General features: G+C 43.1%; 1 protein-coding gene across 3 annotated transcripts in view; it reads left to right on the top strand.

Moving 5' to 3' along the window:
* The window catches only part of LOC142245497 (transducin-like enhancer protein 4), a 180,885-nt gene that overhangs the window by 34,771 nt on the left and 122,929 nt on the right, over positions 1-23,185 (top strand). For 2 of the 3 annotated variants that reach the window (XM_075318245.1, XM_075318252.1), the window contains exon 6: positions 1,797-1,871. The exons of the other annotated variant lie outside the window; for it this stretch is intronic. In XM_075318245.1, the coding sequence (XP_075174360.1) occupies positions 1,797-1,871 (75 nt within the window). The remainder of the gene's footprint in view (positions 1-1,796; positions 1,872-23,185) is intronic. 3 annotated transcript variants of the gene reach the window in all.

The following is a 23,185-nucleotide window of genomic DNA, read 5'->3' on the forward strand; positions in this document are numbered from 1 at the left end:
TGCTCTACTGAGCATGCCCAGCATGTTTGGCACATCCACTGGGCTGTCCCAAACACAAACTGACCATGACTGATCCGTCAAAAAATGGATGCATAGCAGATGTAATGGACGCGACGGATCAGTTTTTTCACAGGATTCCTGTGAAGGGAATCCTGTGAAAAACACATCCGTTGCGTCAGTTGACATCTAAAAAAACGACTGATCCATCACTGACGGATCTGACTGATTTAAAACAACGGAAATGTGAACCTAGCCTTAGCATGTTAGCACGCCCACAGGGGCCTACAGGGGTGTGCTAACATGCTAGTCAGTGCAGCATCACCAGGGGTGACGCATGTACCTGTGTCCGCTGTGATCACTGATCTGAATGCGTGGCACTTCCAGTCATGCGCAGTATGAAGCTGGGTGTACTCCTTCCCGGCTTCAGAGAGGTCTACTGCGCATGACCGGAAGTGCTGGGACTTCAGAAGTGCGGACACAAAAACGCACATCACCGCTGGTGATGCTGAATTGACTAGCATGTTAGCACGCTCTTGTGGTTTTTTTTTTTTTTTAAGCAGTAAAGATGACCTGAAGCGGTATCTTCAATGACTAGTTGTTGTGGGGATGATTTTCTGGATCCTAGAATTCTGAAGTCTTTTCCAGCATGGTTGGCATTGTGTCTACTGTATGGTCACGGGCCATGCTCTTGTAGGTCAGCCCTGCGGGGAGGCGATCATGTCTATCTATCCGCTCTGTCCCGTGACTGTCTTTGCTGTATTATTGATAGGATGTGCTTGGTTCTTCTATTTTTTTTTTTTTTTTTTATTTTATTTCATTGAACAGATTTGTACCATAATTCTCCTAATTGGCCCATGCTGACTTTAATTCCGCCTCATTAACCAATACTTCAATCCTGTTGCTTCCAACTCTTATACGCTTGCACTGAGAAAAAAGTACCTAATTAAAATGACAGCAAATGTGTTATTTTATTCCTTTTTTTTTTTTTTTTTTTTTTTTTTTTTTTTTAACTCGTTCGTTTTTGATGCCTTTTTACGTTGGTAAACCAGCCCCATATCTTAAAACGGTATTGTGTAGCCAGAGTTTCTGCCCATATGGGGGGGATTACACACGTCACTGTATTGCTAGGCTCCCGTGTGTATATATCAGGCCAACCATATAGAAACCCCCCTGCATACACCTTTCTGTAAAGATTCCTTTGAAGTTTGCCCTGTAGATCTGTCTTAAAAGGCTGAGTGCCATAATAGAGCGTACAATGGCAATACATTATAGGAGCAATTAAGGCATTTACACTCTTCCCTGCTGATCTGTGGTAAACCACTTCTAGCTCTGCTATTTGATGAGGTCATGAAGGAAATTGCCCATGCAGGGACATGTATGCTCAGCACAGCGCTGTGTATATGAGCCGCAGTCTCTGCAGCAGGAGGATGTTTACTTTGGGTACCGGTTAGTGGAAAGGTTGAGGTTAATGTTGATTAAAGTTCTCTAATTATTTCCTTATGGCAGGATCTTTCCCCACACCTTGTTAACTTGTGCACTATCTGCAATGAAAGCATAAGCCAACAAGCAGTCACCAGTATGTTTGCATACTGCGGGGAGGAATTTCGAGAAATAAACACTAGGAAGTGCTGCCGAGGCGCACACAGTAGCCGTACTGTGGTCGTCCTCACACAGAGGCTTTCTGAGGGCTGGCAGCTGGGAAAATGCCCATTCATTTACATAAGAGAAGCTAAAAGATATCGAGAAACGGCGAGCAAAAAGTCATAGTAAATTATAAATTCTTCTTCTCTTAATAGCACCAACAACAAGTGGTACAAGCTGTGGAACGTGCCAAACAAGTGACGATGGCAGAGCTGAATGCAATCATTGGGGTATGTTTTCTTTTCATCATCGTTTCTGCCCTTGTAGGATGCTGGTTCTATTCTACTCAATCCTTTCTTTCTTTCCTCTTGTTTTAGACTGTTTCATTTTGGCCAGTCTTTTTTTATATTTTCATTCCAGCATTGTAGGAAAGAAACAAAAAATATGCGACGAACGTTGATCTATTGTTGCAATGCCAAAGACAGTAGGCTAGGGACCCACTTGATACAGGCCGACGTGAAGTGGGCTTACAAATGTGTATGAGGATGCAGAGCGAGAATTTTTTTATACATATAAAATTTGCTTACTAACCTATAAATCACTGTAATTTTTTCAATTTTTTTGAATTATTGTTTTTTATTTCTCTAGCAAACACTGAATCCTTCTGTACAGCGTATGAAGGCTTTGACTTTAAAGAGGTTGTCCACCATAAAGCATAGTGGCCACATCGATGTAAAGCTGAAACAGGAGGCTTTTTCGAAATACCTTCTGTTGTCAATTCTGCCTGTGAGTGGTGCTATCGCTGTCTGTTCATCCCCCCCCCCATCACATGACCCCGGGCTGTAGTGACCTCTGATGTCCGGTAATGTCACATCAACTTTCGGAATTGGAAGTTGACCTGGCATCACCAAAGTGGGACCCAGCCTTCGTTAGTGACTGGGCTGTGGGTGGAATTTGATTGCACATCCTAGCCCATCATCTCTCGCATTGTCTCCTTCACCACAGAGCGCCGTAAGCACGAGAGATGATGGGCTGTGATGTGCAATGAAACTCCGCCCACAGCCCAGTCACTAACAAAGGCTGGGTCCCACTTTGGTGATGCCAGGTCAACTTCCAATTCCGGACATTAGAGGTCACTGCATCCCTGGACACGTGATGGGGGATGAGTGGACAGCGATAGCGCCGCTCACAGGCAGAATGGACAACAAAAGGTATTTAGAAAAAGCCTCCTGTCTCAGCTTTACATTTGTGGCCACTATGCTTTGTAGAGGACCCCCCTTTTAAGTACCACTCTAGCAGGGAAGGGGAGGGGGGGGTTAAATGCTGGAGTGGTGCTTTTACTCCCTGCCTCTATTCTTGTCACCCTGCAGCATTTTCAACTTTTACCAGCACTACTTCCACCGGTCCCAGGCAGTCTGTGACCTGCCAGATTGCTCCAATGTTTCATGGAGCGACCAGCAGTCACTCTTCAATGCAAGTCTATGAGAGCCTCGTTCTGGCTCTCATAGACTTGCATTGAGAGCTTGTGACAACTTGTGATTCCTGCCAGTCAGAAGTTGTGGTCTCAGATGGCACCGTGAGACCGAAGTGACGCTGATGGATGGTGAATATAAAACCAATATTAAAGGACCATAGATTAAAAGCACCACTCTAGCTGTGTTAAAAAAATAAAAAAAAATGTGTGAGTGGTGATTTAATGTATTGATGTGTGCCTTATTAGAGGTTTCACATGTAATTAACACCAAAACACAGCATTCATGTCCACGGTGATTTGTTCTGAAATATAGTGGAAGTCAAAAGCCTACATATTGTTAATAGCAGCCAATCAGATTTTTCCAAAAAAAAAAAAAGGGCAACTATAAGGATGGTCGTAAACCAGTCTGTCAGCTGTCCCTCCCACCCTCCTTATATACAAGAATGCCCATTTGTCTCGCCTTCCTGTGTTGTCTATGGGAGAGCCACTCTCAGGACCATTTGGTGGCAGCAGCTTCTCTCCCTGTTGAGCAAAAGAATCGGCCAACTGTCCTATCCGCATGTCCTCTGACATCTCTCTGGACAATTGAGAGGTCCTCATACACATTCGTTGGTTGATCCTGATGACATTGGTGGGTTTGACAGACTTTTTATCTAATACAGTGTTTCGCAAACTTCAGTCCTCAGGGCCCCTAACAGGTCAAGTTTTCAGGATTTCATTCGTATTGCTGGTGAGAAAAAATGTGGCAATTTCTTGTGCCTTGATAATGATTCAATCACCTGTGAAATACTAGGGTAACGTGAAAACGTGATCTGTTGGGAACCGTGAGGCCTGGAGTTTGGGAAACACTGATTTAAAGCATGTGTGGACCTTTTACATCTCCACTTCTTATGCACCGATGTGGATGGTGAGTTCATAAGGAACTGGCTGGAGGCTATTGAATGCATATGGCCAGCTTACGACCATCTCTGATGTTTTTCCTCCATGTCTTGACCAAAAAACAGCATACTAACACTGTGTAGGCCACTTTTAGAATAAAAAGAATGAGTTCTGGATAATACACTTGGTGCCATCATGAATTGACATGACTGGACTATTTCTCTGCCCCGGTCTTCTACCCTCCGTTAAGGCTATTAGTAAAGTAAATTGTACCCTATGTGAGGCCCGGTAATGGCGTCTGGTCACGTGTTCCGTCAGCCTGCAGATCTGGGCAATCATTTTGTTTACATGCCGTATAAAAGCCGACGAAACAATGAGATATTGTCTGTTTGGCATCACAATGCGGAGGTGAGAAATCATAGTTTAATAACACATTATTCCCATCTATAATTATACAGCTGGTGCAAACCGCTAAGTTATTCTAATGAAGGCACTACAACTGTACTTTTCTTATTCGCCCCCTCCCAAATGCTTTTTCTTTTGTGTATAGATTATACATAAAAGTCTTTTCCTCTTTTATTCAGTGTATCAAACACACTTTGAAATGCTAATTATTCCATTTACTTTCATTAAAATTCAAATTGCTGAGTGAAGATGTGGATAAGGGTCGCCGAATAATCAATCTGAAGTGAAGATATTGCCTCAATTATGCCTCTGTCTTTTAACAAGGAAATCAGCACTCTCTGATCCTTGCTGACGGAGGTAGAGTGCAATGTTCTGATTGTGGCCTGCATTTAATGGGCTATTTCTTATTCTGTTTTGTGCCCCTTTGACCGCAGGAGAATACTGGTAGTCAATTAAGGGTTATAAATGGAGAAAAAGTAACCTTTTATTTCCTGTGAAGTTCCCCAATAAAAAAGACAAATCTGGGAAGCTGTGTTCAGCCATGAATAACATTTGCTGTAAGCTCTTCAAGCACAAGTAGGAGGTGAAAAGGCCATTGCCCCGTTCCTTCCCGGATGCTGGAATTATTTCATTATAGTGCCTGACTGCAAATGGTATCGCCTGGTGGGCATAGACCCTATATCATAAATGACTGGTTTCACTACAGACATTTCTCTTGGTCTCGGACAGCAAAAATATAGTCTTCAAGGCTAAAGGGCCCGTTAGACGCAACGACATCGCTAACGAGATATCGCTGGGGTCACGGAATTCGTGACACACATCCAGCCTCGTTTGCGACGTCATTGCGTGTCACACTTATGAGCGACCGCTAACGATTCCAAATACTCACAAAATCGTTGATTGACACGTCGTTCATTTTCCAAATATCGTTGCTCGTTCTGGACGCAGGCTGTTCGTCGTTTCTGAGGAAGAACACATCGCTGCGTGTGACACCCCGGGAACGACTAACCACACCATACCTGTGTCCTCTGGCAACGAGGTGGGAGTGACCTTCATGCGGCTGCTCTCTGCCCCTCCGCTTCTATTGGTGGCCCGCTGTGTGACGTCGCTGTGACGCCGCACGAACTTCCCCCTTAGAAAAGAGGCTGTTTATTGAGTCATGAATCACATTACCCATACAAGTCTTTAGGTCCGTGAAAATTATGGATTGTATCCTGGTGTAATTTGTGTCCTGTCCATGATTAACACTGCAATGAGTAGGAGACGCTCTGCTCTTTATTTTTTTCATGGGTGAAAAATCATTGATGTAGAAACAATGGTAAAACTGAAACGCCCCTGAACAACTACTGATGAAACTTTGATTCAACATACTGATGAACACCAGTCCAAATTTTTACGATAACAGTCAGACGTCTGAATGAGGCCTTAGTGACTGCAAAATCCGACTACAGAATTGGTTTGTAGTCTGCTACCATGGAGACGTGTGTTCTGCTTTACTCCAAAAGAATTAAAGAAAGAGAAAACAAGTAAAGCATCACTTCGGCGTCTGTTTTCTTTTTTTTAGCGCTGGAGTGATGCTTTAAGGCTGGAGTCACACTAACGTATGGCATCCGATGCGAGATGCTAATGACCCCTGGCTCAGGCTCTGCTGCGAGCGTGCGCCAACTGTCATGCGACTGTGACCCAATCGTGCGATCAGGTCACAGCTGTGAAGCTGAGGGTGGGCGCTGTGGAGGAGAGGGAGGGGTTAATCCCCCCCATCTCCATAGTCAGCCTGTGCGTATATCGCACTGAACTGGGATAACATCAGAGTACAGTCCGATGTTTCTCTCGCACCCATTCACTTGAATGGGTGCGAGTGATACGGCTCTCGCAGAAAATCGCAACATGTTGAGAAAAGCTGACCAACTGCTCTCCCTCATTGACTAACATTGGTTAGAGTGCAATATGAGATTTTCTCGCATTGCACTCGTCTGTTTTTCACGCTCGTGTGAGCGTATCCTTAATGTAAGTCAGGCTGCCAATTATGCAACGAACGAGCAAAATGCTCCTTCTGAGGGTAAAAGGATTAAGATTGGAAAGCATTGATCTCGGCATTGATCTCGGCAGCACATCTGGCGTAAACCAAAACGTGATGCCGAGTGTCATTCAGCCTATGCACACTGAGTGATCGGTTAACGGGCCTGTCTAAACAATCGTTTTTAGCCACAGGTCTTGAAGTGTTAACATTAGCTTTACAATAAACCTTCAGAGTCCTTTGTAGGACCACCTTAACCTTTTCTCCGATGAAATCTTTAATGATAAAAGATGGCCAATGTTAACAAACTATATTACAAATCCGTTCCTTTAATAAAGTAGTCATTTATTAGGGGGAGCGTATGCTTTCCCCCACTTTACAGAAGGTCTACATGCTATCCACGGTCGCTGACTTGTTTATTGCAGGAGAAGGGTCTTTAATATGCTCAGGTTCCCCCATGCTTTAAATTCCGCATTGTGATCCTGTTTATTTTCATTTCTATGCATTTTTTTCTTCTTCCTTTTCAGTCTGCAATTGGAACAGATTGCATGTTCTGCACTGTTGATTTTCATACTGCAGATCTTAAACAACAATTTGTTTGCAGGCGGTGAACAGTCTAAAAACAGAATGTTTTCCTGAAACCTGTAAAGGTTCTGTTGTAATAAACAGTGCTGCTTGGATATTGTCATACAGCTGTCTGTAAGAGAAGGAAAAGACGCACTGACGTGTTTGTGGATGCCGTCTTTTATCCCTCTCTCCCGTCTTATAGTTTTATCTTAGAGAATTTTAACATATCCTTTTTTTAATTCATAACTTAAGATTTTGGAAAATATATATTCAAATAAATGGTGGAGGGTTTGGTTGTTTTACAAGAAAAACACAATTCTCGACCCCTGTTCATGTAGCCTGACCTAGCATGGGGGCGATTCATCAAAGTATTTACATCAAAATACTGCCCCAAAATGCTCCAAAAAGTCGCAAACATGTCGTTTAACGTGTTTAAAGTAGATCTGAGAAATTGGGAGGACCTGGGAAGAGACTGGGACGATGGGTGGCGATGTTTATGCCAAAAGTGCTACTCCAGTCATGAACAGGAGTTGCATTTCTGGCAAGGCTCGCCACATAGAACTCTTAATGAATTCAATGCATCTTACTCCAGCATTAGCAACACCAATTTTAAAGGCGGTTTTCCCTTTAAAACAAAGTTCGTTCTAATCAATAGATCTTGGAATAATAAGTTCCATAATTGGATGTGATTAAAAAAAAATGTTCCTGTGCTGAAATAATCTTATATATGTGTGTGTGTAATGGCCGTGTCTGACCGTACAGGGACATGGTCTGATCCTACTACATCTCCTGGGCCAGGGAAGAAATATAAAAGTATACAGATATTACAGCACAGGATTATAACTAATTTTTTTTTTCCAAGTAGAACATTTTTAAAAAACAGGAAGTGTTTTTTACCTCACAAAAAGAATCAACTGTGATGTGTATACTCTCTTTTGCATCCTCCTCCGCCCAGGAGCTGTGGTATGATCCAACATATCCCTGTACAGTCACGCATGGCCATTACACAGTACATAACAGGGGCACATTTATAAGATTACCTCAGCCCAGGAGATGTGGTATGCTCAACCCATGTCCCTGTACAGTCAGACACAGCCATTACACAGTACATAGCAGAGGAACATTTATAAGATTATCTCAGCCCAGTAGGTGTGGTATGCTCCATCCATATCCCATACAGTGACGCATGACCATTACACAGTACATAACAGGGGCACATATATAACATTATGTCGGCACAGGAACATTTTTATTAAACACATCCAATTGTATAAATTATAATTATTCCAAGATCTCTTCATTAAGATGAACTTTTTTTTTTCGTGGGAAAAACCCTTTAAGCATAGAGCAGGAATTTAAATAAATGAAAATACTAATTCTTTTCCCACATAACCTTATATCCTTCTTTTCTTCTCTGTAACGTGGCCCTCACAGACTGCTTGTACTTTGTGACTGGATTGGGCATATTGAAATGTAGTCCTGATGCCTCCATATGAAGTGCCATCAGTTATTGTACACACTGTGTTATTCCCTGTTGTGGCAGTGTATGTTCTCAACATCATCCATAGTCCTGATTTACACATTATGTGGCAGGGTCACCCTACATTACTATAAGGAGAGGTTCCTGTGTGAATCCCCCCTTAGTGGTGGCATGCCGGACACTAAAGGCCGCTTTACACGCAACGACATCGCTAACGAGATGTTGTTGGGGGTCACGGAATTCGTGACGCACATCCGGCCTAGTTAGCGACGTCGTTGCGTGTGAAACGCACGAACGACCGTTAACTATCAAAATTACTTACCTAATCATTGATCGTTGATGCGTCGTTCATTTCCCGATTATCATTGCTGTTGCAGGACGCAGGTTGTTTGTCGTTCCTGCGGCAGCACACAATGCTATGTGTGACACCGAAGGAACGAGGAACATCACCTTACCTGCGGCTGCCGGCAATGAGGAAGGAAGGAGGTGGGCGTGATGTTCGGCCCGCTCATCTCCGCCCCTCCGTTTCTGTTGGGCGGCCGCTTAGTGACGCCGAACGAACCGCCCCTTTAGAAAGGCAGCGGTTCGCCAGCCACAGCGACGTCGCTAGGCAGGTAAGTATGTGTGACGGGGACTAAAGATATTGTGCACCTCTGGCAGCGATTTGCCCGTGACGCACAAACGATGGGGGCGGGTGCGATCGCAGCGACATCGGTAGCGATGTCGCTGTGTGTAAAGTGGCCTTAAGTCCATGCACAGGGCACTGATCAAATCGGCAATGTAAGAATGGAGCCGTGGAATAGCTGATGTTTTGGATAATGGGCACTGGTGTTACTATGTCTTGGCTAGATGTGACTATGTAAGAACATATGTTTACTGGTAAAACCCTAACTGTGCTAATAATGTTAATTTTATTTGAGCACTTCTCCTTTGTAAGCATTGCTTTTTTTTTCAAGCATGTTTCTTCAATCTGCCTTTGTTCATAAAGCTGAGGGCAGCTTTCCAAGCATTATCCATACTGAATGGGTCTTTGTCATTATTTTTTTCCTTCAGTAATACCAGAATTACTGCTGGATTTTCCAGCTCTGAGCTAATGTCTCAATCAGAACATTTATAAATCTATATATACTTTTATGCGACTGCTGAGCAGGCGGAAATCAATCAGATGGGTATCATTTCATTGCATAGTGATGTATTAATTCCAGATATGTTTCTGTGTACTATCTCTTCTGCTTTCCATAAATCCCTCTTTGAAAACCATCCCGTGTAGGGTACAACATTTGATTACACCAAAAGTGCGCAATTTAAAATAAAAAAAGTAGACACTCTTAAAGGGATTGTCCAGTACTCAACCCCTTCTTAATCATTGTTTTTGCCCCTATTAAAATAAAAACGCTTATACTGCCCTCCGGTGCCCATGCCATTCCAGCGGTGTGAATCCTTGCCCTCCTGGGGCTCAGGTGACCTGTTGCGTCACACGTGCCATGCGCCCAATCAGCTTCATCTTCACTCTCCCCGTCTTTGGACGATTCGAACATCAAGAGGAAGTCAGAGCTGCGGCTATCCGCTCACTTCCGCTTCATGTTAGATACGGGGACAGTGAAGCCAACGCTGATTGGGTACAGGGCTCACGTGGCTAATATTTTCACCTGGGTCCTGGGAGAGAGCGCTGGAACGAGGGGAGTATAAGGCCACGTTCACATGTTCGTTCAGCATTTGGTGAGGTTTTTTTTGTACCTCCGTATTTGTAAGACACAATCAGAAGTGTAACAATCCGAGGCAATATAATAGAAACATGGGCACCACTTCTGCATTTTTTTTTACCTACTCGATTTTGACTTGCAAATACTTAGGTAAAAACTCACCAAATACTCAACATATAAACGTGGTTTGGGTGTTTTTTATTTTAAAGGGAATCTGTCAGCAGGTTTTTTTATGCTGAACGGCTGCAGCCAGTAATCTAAGTGATAAATCATTTGATTCAGAATCTCTTTGCCTAGATCGTGCTGCTCTGATGAGGTAGCAAAAAACTGCGTCTAGCTCTTTCAATTACCAGTCAAAGCCTTTTACATGGCCAGCCCGTTCATGATAGAATGTGTTTCATGGTACATATACGGACAACAATACTGACCAAGGGACTCCCGAACTGAACATACTTAGACCTATACAAGGCTGTAATTTTGTGTCCAAAGACCCTCTGTCAGTCTGGTAATATATTCCATTTAACGTTTTATAACAGTATATTAAGAAGACCTGTCATTTATTTCCTTCTGTGTTCAAATTTTTTTTTTATTTACTTATCTTTAATCCAGCAAATGGCTTTAGAGTTATGAAACTTTTTTTATTTAGTGCAATTTTTTTATGGTCTTTACCAAAGGGGAGGTGTCACAGGGTAGTAAAAAAAACACAAAATGGAACCAACTAAAAAGGCCAATATTTCTGGGATTACGGTATATAGTGGGCTTATAGGAAACAAGAATGGAATACTCAATGGAGCAGAAGAATACAGTGAAATAAAAAAAAAAAACTGGCCATGTATGACCTGGTGATAGAGAGTATATAAGTTTAGACCAGTTTTCAATCAGTGATCTTTTTTTTTTTTTTTCTTTAAAAAAAAAAAAAAAGAAAAGACAAAAAACTGTTGGCTGCGGACCCGCTTAGGCCCTGTGCCCACGGGAGACAATACCTGCTGAATTTTTGTTCACGCAGCAGCTCCCCGAAATCTGCAGCTATCCATTGTTGCGGAAAACGTGCGGAATTTGCGGGTTATTCCTACGGATTTCCCCCCTGTATCTCCATAGTGGAAAGGCAGGACAATCTGCAGGAATAATTGAAATGTAGTTCTTTGTGGCTGCGGGAAATCTGCAGAATTCTCCACAGGTGCAAAATCCGCAGCATTCAAACAGCACACACCAAATCCCATAGGATAACATGGGGTGTCTGTGTACTTGCGTAAACCTGCGGATTTATCTGGAAAATCTAGAAAATCCGCTGGTTTTCTGCAACAAAATCTGCAGGTATTTTCTCCCGTGGGCACGGGGCCTTACTACTTTAGTACAGTTTGGGCAAGTTCAACTGGCCGTTTGTCTGTCCATGAAAAAAAAACGGATAGCAGTAGGTCCAATGTTATTTAATGGGGCAGAGGAATGAACAATTTTATTTATTTTTTATTTTTTCAGGGACTGAATCTGGTGCCTTTTTAGAAAAAATAAAATAAAAATTGCAGCCTGTGCTACTTTTTTGGATGTCAGTAAAGGCCGCTTTACACACTGCGATATCTGTACCGATATCGCCAGCGTGCGTACCCACCCCCATCGGTTGTGCGACACAGGCAAATCTCTGCCCGTGTTGCACAACATCGCCCGGACCCGTCACACTACTTACCTGCCCTGCGACGTCGCTGTGACCGGCGAACCGCCTCCTTTCTAAGGGGGCGGTTCGTTCAGCGCCACAGCGACGTCACAGCAGCGTCACTGAACGGCCGCCCAATAGAGGCGGAGGGGCGGAGATGAGCGGGACGTAACATCCCGCCCACATCCTTCCTTCCTCATTGCGGCCGGAAGCAGGTAAGGAGAGATTCCTTGTTCCTGCGGCGTCACACGGAGCGATGTGTGCTGCCGCAGGAACGAGGAACAACTTCGTTACTGCAGCTGTCACGATATTTGAGAATGGACCCCTATGTCACCGATGAGCGATTTTGCACATTTGTGCGACGATGCAAAATCGCTCATAGGTGTCACATGCAACGGCATCGCTAAAGCGTCCGGATGTGCGTCACAAATTCCTTGAACCCAACGAGATCACTTGAGCGATGTCGTAGCGTGTAAAGCCCGCTTAAAGCCTCATCCTTTCAAGTCTAGGTGTTTAAACCCCCCCCCCCCAAAACACAATCTCATGCAGGTCAACCACATCCGAATTTTACAAATGAATTGCAATTCTTTGATATTGGAAACTGTTACATTCTTTTTTTAAAAAATTTCGATGAAACCGGACCAATTTTTGATCCACTTGTGTGAACTTGTCCTCGGACGTCTCTGTACGCACCTCTGCTCCTCGGCCGTGATTGTGGGCCTTGTGATTCCAGTGCGTTTAGCTGTAGAGTTTTTGTCGCACCCGCTACTCTTAGAAACACTTGCGCTGCCGGTATCACTGTGGTTATACGTTGCTTTTTATACATGTATGAAAATGTTTCTGAACAGGCGGGCTGGCCAAGTGGAGGAAAAGGCATTTTAGTGCCACATATGCTCAACCTCCATTTTTAGCAGTGACATTTTAATGATAGGAAGTCTGCAAAATTATTTGCCATCAATTGTGAAGGCAATAACAAGCCTTGGTGGTTTTTCACACTCTCTGTGTTAAGTGCTTTCAGAATGACAGCGTAAACTGTGTTAGAGAACTCCAAGGAAGTAAAACTGATTAAAATGTTCATGCTTGAATGCGGCTGATGGAATAGTTCATTTGGACTTTCCATACCTCCTGCAGCTCAAGCTGAAATATTAAAATTCAGTGGATTTAAATCTCTCTCCCCTCAGCTCGGGAAAAAAACATTACATTTTAATAGGTTTTAAACTCATAATTCATTGGTTTGGAGCAGCACATATTAAATCTATTTAAATATTACTTAGGTGAAGACTTAAATGATTTTTTTTTTTTTGCCTTTTAACATTCTTTGTTCAAAATTCCAGATTTTTTTTTTGTGCGCTGGAAAAAAAAAATCTATTTCTTTTCAAATGTTTGATGTTGCCTGCTTAATAATTTTCTTCATGGAATTTTTTAATTTTTTTTTGTGTCCATTGACATTGAAACATTTCCAAGATGCAGTAAATTGCCCTGAATTATGCAGTGTATTCTTGGAAGACGCCACCTCCGCACAGAACGGTTTCTTCTCATAGCCATTTTGCATATTTATATGTAATATGTATTCTTTATGTGCAGTGCATAATAGATTTATCGATGTATAGAATATATTTTAGGCATACATTCTCAAAATGTATATGAAATGTATGCGCACTCATACTTGTATGAATCATATGGAAAACGACTGCCTTTTTACAAAATGGCGCAGCAGGTTGGGCACCCATCCATCGCTCCATCAATTTTCTAAAGGGCTTCCTGAAAATCTGAGCACATTGCTTGGCAGTATCATAGAGAATGAATGGAGCAGTGGTCGAGCATATGCACTGCCTCTCACTCTTATTGTGAATAAAAGTTCCCCGATGGGTGCAGTCCCCAATAGTCAGACCCCCACCAATCAACAAATTATCACCCCTTTTAACTTATATAGATATCTAGCTGGAAAAAGCGGAGCACAGCGTTCAACAGTACCATAGGGAATGAATGGAGCAGCAGTCGAGCATACGCACTGCTTCTCTCTTTTGGGAATAAAACTTCCCAATGGGTAAAGGTCCCAACAGTCAGATCCCCACCAATCAACAAATTATCACCCCTTTTAACTTATATAGATATCTAGCTGGAAAAAGCGGAGCACAGCGTTCAACAGTACCATAGGGAATGAATGGAGCAGCAGTCGAGCATACGCACTGCTTCTCTCTTTTGGGAATAAAACTTCCCAATGGGTAAAGGTCCCAACAGTCAGACCCCCACCAATCAACAAATTATCACCCCTTTTAACTTATATAGATATCTAGCTGGAAAAAGCGGAGCACAGCGTTCAACAGTACCATAGGGAATGAATGGAGCAGCAGTCGAGCATACGCACTGCTTCTCTCTTTTGGGAATAAAACTTCCCAATGGGTAAAGGTCCCAACAGTCAGATCCCCACCAATCAACAAGTTATCATCCATTTATCTTTTACAGAGATCCAGCCGGAACAAACGCACACACTGCTCAGCAGTACCATAGGGAATGAATGGAGCAGCAGTCGAGCATATGCACTGCCTCTCTCTTCTTATGGGAATGAAAGTTCCCTGATGGGTCCAGGCTCCAACAGTCAGACCCCCACCAATCAACAACTTATCACCCCTAAACTTTTATAGAGACCCAGCTGGAAAAATATTAGCACTGCGCTCGGCAGTACCATAGGCAATGAATGTAGTGGTCGAGCATAGATATTGGCTCTTGGTTCTTACGGGAATAAAAGTTCCCCGATGGGTGCGGGTCCCAACAGTCAGACCCCTACAAATCAACAAATTATCACCCCTTTAACTTTTATACAGCCAGCAGGAAAATGGGAACTACATTATGTCCATTTTTCCCTAATAAGATGTATTGCAAAGCATCATTTATTTAACTGCAGTGAGAATTTGTGCAGGAAGGTCTGACGATAGTACTAAAAACCTCATTTAGATGTCCAATTTTTTTCACATACGAGAACTGACCAATTTTTATTTTTTATCAAAGTGTGATCTTCATGTCATCAGTTTCCCATAGGTGGAGGAAACTAAAACACTTTTCTACCTTTTCCATTTTGACAGTCTGTAAACATCAGAAAGTACTCTATCTTCTAAGTGATTTTTTTTTTTTTTTCCCATGGACTCATAGACTTGTATTGTCGATTTTGATCCGACATTCGGATTAAAATCAGTTATGTCTCCGCAATTTTCCACAGAACTCACACGTGAATGGCCCCATAGAATATCACTGGTACGAATGCGATCTATAAAAACCATAGATGGCACTTGTATGCAAAAAAAAAAAAAAAAAATGGTGAGCTGGTGGTTCAATAAACAGTAGATTGGTGTAGACGGTACAGAACACCGGTGACCTCTATGCAACCTTTTCAAAATGTATGTAGGGTGTATTTGTGCTTTTATTATTATGTATGCTTCCTATCCACCAGAAAATGTTCATTGTTGCATATACCTGAAAAGTAGTATAAGAGTATGTGCCCACGATCAGGACTCACTGCGTCCAGGAAGCAGCGGGTCCTGACCTGTGGGGCCGCGAGTCTCCTCCGCAGGAGACCGCAGCTGCTTGTACCCACGATCAGGGTTCAGTGCGCTGCGGTCTCCTGCTTGTATTCTCCCTATGGAGGACGCATACGAATCCACAGCAAACAATTGACATGCTGCGGTCTGGAAAGACGCACCGCAGTTCAGTGTTTGCTGCGGAAAAAACAAGCACAGTGGGCACGAGATTTCTAGAAATCCCATCCACTATGCTTGTATTGTACACCACAGCGTTTTGGACGCAGCGAAAACATGCTACATCCAAAACACTAATCGTGGGCACGCACCCTTAACCCACGTGCATGCTTTGAGTATTTGGAGAGTTTTTACCTCAGTATTTGTAAGCTAAAACCAGGAGTGAGTGATAGAAACAGAAATGGTGCTGTGTTTCTATTATACTTTCCTCTGATTGTTTCACTGCTGGTTTTAGTTTACATATACTGAGGTAAAAGTCACCAAATACTCAGCGTGTGAACGTGGCCTAAAGGCCACTTCACACATAACGAGATCGTAAACGAGATCGTTACTACGTCACAGTTTCTGTGACGCAAGAACGACTTCAATTGCGATCTCGTCACGTTTGACACGTACCAACGATTCACCCCCTGCTGCGAAATCGCTGATCGATGCCGAACAGCTTGGGCCATTTTTGGCTCGTTGGAGTCCTGCTGGGCTGCATGAATCTGTATGTTTGACACCCTATTAACGATTTCGTTGACGACCTAGATGAGATGCACGAAGGCGTGTTGTTGCGTTCCCGTTTCCACGCCCCTTCTGCACCCATTGGTTGGCGCTGAGAACAATAGTGTGTAGTGAGACGCAGGTTCTATCTCAAAGCAAAGCGCAAAAGAAGTGACAAAGGGTGACGCGATCCAAAATTTAACCGCTAGATACGCCCCCTGCATGCCCAATCAGAACGCAGTATTGGACACCAATCAGAGCGGAGGGTGTGGAAAAGGCAACGCCCGCCCGGCCGCCCAATCAGAACGCACTATTGGCCGCCAATGAAAGCGGAGGGGGGTATGGAAAAGGCGACGCAAATGCACGCCTACGTGACTCACTGCATTTTACTACGCCCCTAATGGGATTGGAATCGTTAACATAGTTGCTGTGTGACAGGGTCCCAACGATTTGAAAGATCGTTATACGGGACGCATGCTCGTTCATAAACTCGTTATGTGTGACACCCAACATGCGATTTCAACAACGACTCATAAACGATCCAGAAAGTGTGACGTAGTAGCGATCTCGTTCACTATCTCGTTATGTGTGACTGGACCTTAAGACTTGGCAAATCCATGACATGAACAGCTAAGGGCACGTGTACAGACTGAGTATTTGGTGAGGTTTTTTTTACCTCAGTATTTGTAAGCCAAATCCAGGAGTGGGTGATAGAAACACGGGCACTACATCTGAATTTATTATACTTTTTCCTCTGACTGCCCCACTTCTGACTTTGACTTACAAACACTGAGGTAAAAAACTCATCAAATACTCAACATGTATACATGGCCGCCTAAAACCGCATACTGCCGATAAGCAATTGAGGCCATGTGCACACTTTGAGCATTTGGTGAATTTTTTACCTCAGTATTTGTAAGCTAAAACCAGGAGTGGGTGATACAGACAGAAGTGGTGTCCGTGTGTCTATTATACTTTCTTTTCCTCTAAGGCTACTTTCACACATCAGTTTTCTGCATTCAGGCACAGTACTTTTTTTTCCTGATCCAACGGATCCTGAAAAAAAAGTGAAAACCGTATCCACCGGATCCGTTTTTTTAACGGATCCGTTATGCCGGATCCGTTAAAAAACGGATCCGGTGGATACGGTTTGCATCCGTTTTTGCATCCTTTTCGTCCGGTTTTTGGCTGGATCCGTTTTGTTAATTACATTGGTGCATGCGCAGTTAACAAAAACGGATCCGGCGGCCGCATCCGTTTTTTACCGCATTACGCCGGATCCGGCGTCCATAGGCTTCTATTGTAAAACACGCCGTATCGCGCCGGATCCGGCGCGATGCGTTTTTTTTGCCGGACAAAAAAACATTGCAAGCTACGTTGCCTCCGGCCGCCGCATTTATTTATTTTGCCGCATCCGGAAAAAAACGGATGCACCGCAAAGCCATCCGGTACAATCCGGTAACAATGCAAGTCTATGGGGAAAAAACGGATGCGGTACTGGATCCGTTTTACCCGTTTTTTTCCGGATTGAACCTGATGGCAAAAAACTGATGTGTGAAAGTAGCCTTACTGTCCCACTCCTGGTTTTAGTTTACAAAAACTGAGGTAAAAAAAAACTTTCCAAATACTCGACGTGTGCATGTGGCCTTACAAATACTGAGGTAAAAAACTCACCAAATACTCGGTGTGCTCGTGGCCTTACATATACTGAGGTAAAAAAAAAATGCTCCAAATACTCGACATGTGTTCGTGGCCTTACATATACTGAGGTAAAAAAAAAAATGCTCCAAATACTCGACATGTGCTCATGGCCTTACATATACTGAGGTAAAAAAAAATGCTCCAAATACTCGACATGTGCTTGTGGCCTTACAAATATTGAGGTAATATACTCGTCAAATACTCGACGTGTGTTTGTGGCCTTACAAATACTGAGGTAAAAAACTCACCAAATACTCGACGTGTGCACATGGCCTTAGAGTTAATCGCATGAATCATTTGATGCTTGAATAGATGGAGATTCACCGGGTTGAACACTTGTCAGAACCATTTTTAATACCATTCCAATAATGTAATTCTAACATTTTATGATGGGGTTGATGTATTGGGGAAACGCGTTATGTTAATCAGTTTCTTATTTCACCATGTTTCTTTAGTCTGCAGCAATGCGCTTGATGAGACTTCTGTAGAATTTCATTACTTAATGGTGTTTATCTGCGTCCCTCCTGTGGCCACTGTGGGAAATAGAATTTAGGCTGAAACCAATTTTATTTTATCTTTTGGATTTCTGACTATCTCCTGCTATTACCTTTATTTCATGGTTATTCTTCTCGTTGATTCCACATCTACTCCCAGTGCTCTCCCAAGATTTCAGGTCAGAATTCATAAAAAGTGGTATGTTCACAAAATATACTTGAAACTCTCTGTGATTTTTATGTCTACAACCAACATCGCATTAAGATGATATGTATTGGAGAGTAGCCATGTTTCGGGTAAAGCTCATCATTCATCAACTCCTCTTCTGACCAGCTTATGCCCAAGTCAGGAGTTCTGGGTCATGGGTTGTGGTCACCAAGACTTGACCAAGTAATTCTCCATGTTATAATGAACAGACAGTAGACACACTTCTTGGATTGTGGACATAAAGGAAGAATCAAAGAAAAAGTGTTTCAAGTATATCTTCGTGCTTCAGGGTGTGTGGTTCCTCCAAGCGTTTATATAGTATTGATGGCCGTAGGAGTCAAGTGATTGACTCCAGAGATTTAGAGACAAAATGTCTTTGGACTACAGTTTGCACAAAGATGGCTAAAAAAAAAAAAAAGATACATGATGAAAAAAAATAATAAAAAAAAAATTGTTTTAGACAGTCTATAAATTACACCTCCCCCTATACTCGGTCTATTCTTTCCCTCATACTGTACATTCATTTGTCAGTCATTCCTTTATTACGGTTTCCAACAAGGAAGTCATTTGTGGCGTTTCAGGCATGTCATTGTGCTAGGTGTCATGTGTCAGCGCCTGATGGCCTTCACATGAGACAAAGACTGTCTGTCTTCTAATTGACCTGCAGCAAACACAACAAAAAAAACTGTGTAGTCATGAAAGAAAGTGTTAATTACCATTTCTAGGCGGGGGTTATTGCTAGGAGTGTAGAATCGGTGAAGACTAATGGATAAACGCGTGATTTTCATATCTCAAAATAAGAGAAGTGTAAAAGTCATAACCAGCACTAAAGGTGGTGTCACACACAGCGATGACAACAACGACGTCGCTGCTACGTCACCATTTTCTGTGACGTTGCAGCGACGTCCCGTCGCTGTCGCTGTGTGTGACATCCGGCAACGACCTGGCCCCTGCTGTGAGGTCGCCGGTCGTTGCTGAATGTCCTGCTTCATTTTTTCGTCGTTGCTCTCCCGCTGTGAAGCACACATCGCTGTGTGTGACAGCGAGAGAGCGACGAAATGAAGCGAGCAGGGAGCAGGAGCCGGCGTCTGGCAGCTGCGGAAAGCTGTAACCACTGTAAACATCGGGTAACCAAGGGAAGACCTTTCCCTGGTTACCCGATATTTACCTTCGTTACCAGCCTCTGCCGCTCTTGCTGCTAGTGCCGGCTCCTGCTCTGTGCACATGTAGCTGCAGTACGCATCGGGTAATTAACCCGATGTGTACTGTAGCTAGGAGAGCAAGGAGCCAGCACTAAGCAGTGTGCGCGGCTCCCTGCTCTCTGCACATGTAGCGACGTTATGATCGCTGCTGCGTCGCTGTGTTTGACAGCTAAGCAGCGATCATAACAGCGACTTACAAGGTCGCTGTTACGTCACAGAAAATGGTGACGTAACAGCGATGTCGCTGTCGCTATGTGTGAACCCAGCTTTACGCCTTCTGGTACGTTCCTTTGTGTCCATTATTGTTGTACATATTGGACATTTGGTGTCGGTGCTCCGTTTTTTCAGATACTGTGTGAAAAATATTTTTATTTTGTTGCTTGGCGCTAACCCTTTCCACAACATCTTTACAGACCTCATCGACCCTGTCCCCATTGGGGCTCTCAATCTACGTTTGCGATCAGTATGTCTTTGAAATGTGGGAGGAAATAAGAATAGTCTTAAGAAACCCATTTATACACCATGTAGTTGGATGACCACATCGCTAAGGCATTTATATATATATATATATATATATATATATATATATATCTATATATAAATATATATATATATAATCTCTGTAGGCCAATACGGGGGCTTGACAACTAAGAGTTTATACTGCAAAGAAAACTCTGCTTGCACTTGCCAGTCGAGGAGTGGGGTTGAAGGGATTGTCCATTATTTGGACAACCTATTCTCATTCCACATGTTTGGCTTGATTAAAATAAAAAAGCTTCCTGGGGCTCATATGAGGTTGTGACCACGCGAGCTCCGTGCCAGATCACTGCTGGCTTCTCTCCTCACCTTCAAAGGTATGAGTAATCAGCAGGAAGTGAGAGCTGCTGCTGGCTGATCACTTCCTGTTAATTGCTCATATGTCGTCTTGGAGAGGGAAGGCGATGATGATTGGACGCTGGGCTTGTGTGACGTCACTACATCACGAGTCCAGGAAATGCGAGCGCCGGCACCACTGGATCCACGCTGTAACGGGAGTGGGGTATAAGCATTTTTATTGGAATGGGGCCAAACGTAGACTGAGAAGGGTTGTCCCAATTAGTGGACAACCCCTTTAATTAATTGAAGGAGTGCCAACAAATGCTAAGTGCGTCAACACGTTGACAATGTGCATCCATGTTAATTCGTACATGGCATAAAAACTTGGGTATCATTTGAGCTGTGCTAGGACCTGTACCGCCATACCATTGATGTACGTAGTAAAATGATCCCGACGGGTTCCCACTTGTAATATTTTACACAGTAGGATTCTCTGTAATTGCTTGTTTGATGGAACTTTGAAGTGAAGCAAGTGTTTTATTTGTCTATTTGATCCACTATTGATCTCCACACACAATATGGTGTGTACATAATATCACAACATATATTCCGAGGGTTTCTGAGCCTGGGCTCCGGACCTCAGCCGTATTGGCGGAGGTCAAGCTCTCCCAGTTGTAACCTCTCCAGGGCTTTCTGTATGTGTTGCCAGTGTGCTGGTAAAAATGACTCTAAACTCTTGTCAGCACAGTTACTGGTGCATGCAGCACAGTCCCACTCAAATAAACCTGTCACAACACCGAGTCAGCAGCAAGAGAAGAGTACAAGGGCAGGCCTCTAGCTTTTCATTCGAGCATCACTAAACGTGCACAGAGTGCCCAATTATTTCAGCATTATTGAGCAAGCCTACAGGAGAACCCATGCCTTGCTACATTAGATTTTCTTTAGTAATTTGCTCAAGTACCGCTGAGGACACTTAAAGAGCTTAAAACGGTGGCTGCAACCAGTTCCCTTTCTGAGTTGTTAATTCAGGTTTTTGCTTTCAAATTAACTCTCTCTGCATGCTGTGCGACAGGGCTAAAACTGTTCAGCGCTAATTTTCTCAATTTAGACGCTTCCTTCTTTCCATTGCTACCTGTGAAATGTATATATTTAAGGAGTTTATGGGTTGTTACTCTATTCTGTAAATGACGCCAAAATTTACTTGGTTAATATCTCTGATTTTCAGCTTCTTTTGTCCTTGTAGAATGATGTCTGGGTTAACTTTGCCGCCATATCAATGTGATATTGAGTAGACCAGGTTCGGGTGATCTGGAGTGTCAGTGTCAGGATAGTATCATGTAAACTGTCTGCAGAGAACTACAGCATTATGAGTAGGATTGCACAGACTTTTTATATTGGAACGTCCTTATAATCTGTTGTCATTTACGCCACACTTGGTCACACCCTCCATGTGGCTGAGCTACCATAAAAATTCCTTAAGTTAAGTTGCTCAAAACTTTTTGCATCATTTTTTAGTTTAACACCAAATTCCTGGTGCAAACTTTCACCATGGCTGCCTGGAGATGAATTTACCCAGATTTGAGTATGACTAAAAGGCAACAAATGCAACAGTTTGGCATCTGCAGTGGTTGTATACGTCAGTGACTTCCATCTGGAAGATTTCCTGATGTATATGTCAAACAGATATCTAACATAATGTAAACTGAACCACACTGGATGACTTGAAGAGGCTTTCTGGGTTTTTTTTTTTTATTTTAAAAATATTGATGGACTTCCCCCAACGCTAAGCCATCAATATTTGATCCTGCGGAGTCTGACTCCGAATTCCACTGATCAGCTCACTAGTGGCTGTTCCTGGTATTGCAATTTGCCAAGACTACATACAGTTAGGTCCAGAAATATTTGGACAGTGACACAATTTTCGCGAGTTGGGCTCTGCATGCCACCACATTGGATTTGAAATGAAACCTCTACAACAGAATTCAAGTGCAGATTGTAACGTTTAATTTGAAGGTTTGAACAAAAATATCTGATAGAAATTGTAGGAATTGTACACATTTCTTTACAAACACTCCACATTTTAGGAGGTCAAAAGTAATTGGACAAATAAACCAAACCCAAACAAAATATTTTTATTTTCAATATTTTGTTGCGAATCCTTTGGAGGCAATCACTGCCTTAAGTCTGGAACCCATGGACATCAACAAACGCTGGGTTTCCTCCTTCTTAATGCTTTGCCAGGCCTTTACAGCCGCAGCCTTCAGGTCTTGCTTGTTTGTGGGTCTTTCCGTCTTAAGTCTGGATTTGAGCAAGTGAAATGCATGCTCAATTGGGTTAAGATCTGGTGATTGACTTGGCCATTGCAGAATGTTCCACTTTTTTGCACTCATGAACTCCTGGGTAGCTTTGGCTGTATGCTTGGGGTCATTGTCCATCTGTACTATGAAGCGCCGTCCGATCAACTTTGCGGCATTTGGCTGAATCTGGGCTGAAAGTATATCCCGGTACACTTCAGAATTCATCCGGCTACTCTTGTCTGCTGTTATGTCATCAATAAACACAAGTGACCCAGTGCCATTGAAAGCCATGCATGCCCATGCCATCACGTTGCCTCCACCCTGTTTTACAGAGGATGTGGTGTGCCTTGGATCATGTGCCGTTCCCTTTCTTCTCCAAACCTTTTTCTTCCCATCATTCTGGTACAGGTTGATCTTTGTCTGATCTGTCCATAGAATACTTTTACAGAACTGAGCTGGCTTCATGAGGTGTTTT

This window comes from Anomaloglossus baeobatrachus, chromosome 1 (genome assembly GCF_048569485.1).
Source record: "Anomaloglossus baeobatrachus isolate aAnoBae1 chromosome 1, aAnoBae1.hap1, whole genome shotgun sequence".
In the NCBI taxonomy this organism is placed as follows: domain Eukaryota; kingdom Metazoa; phylum Chordata; class Amphibia; order Anura; family Aromobatidae; genus Anomaloglossus; species Anomaloglossus baeobatrachus.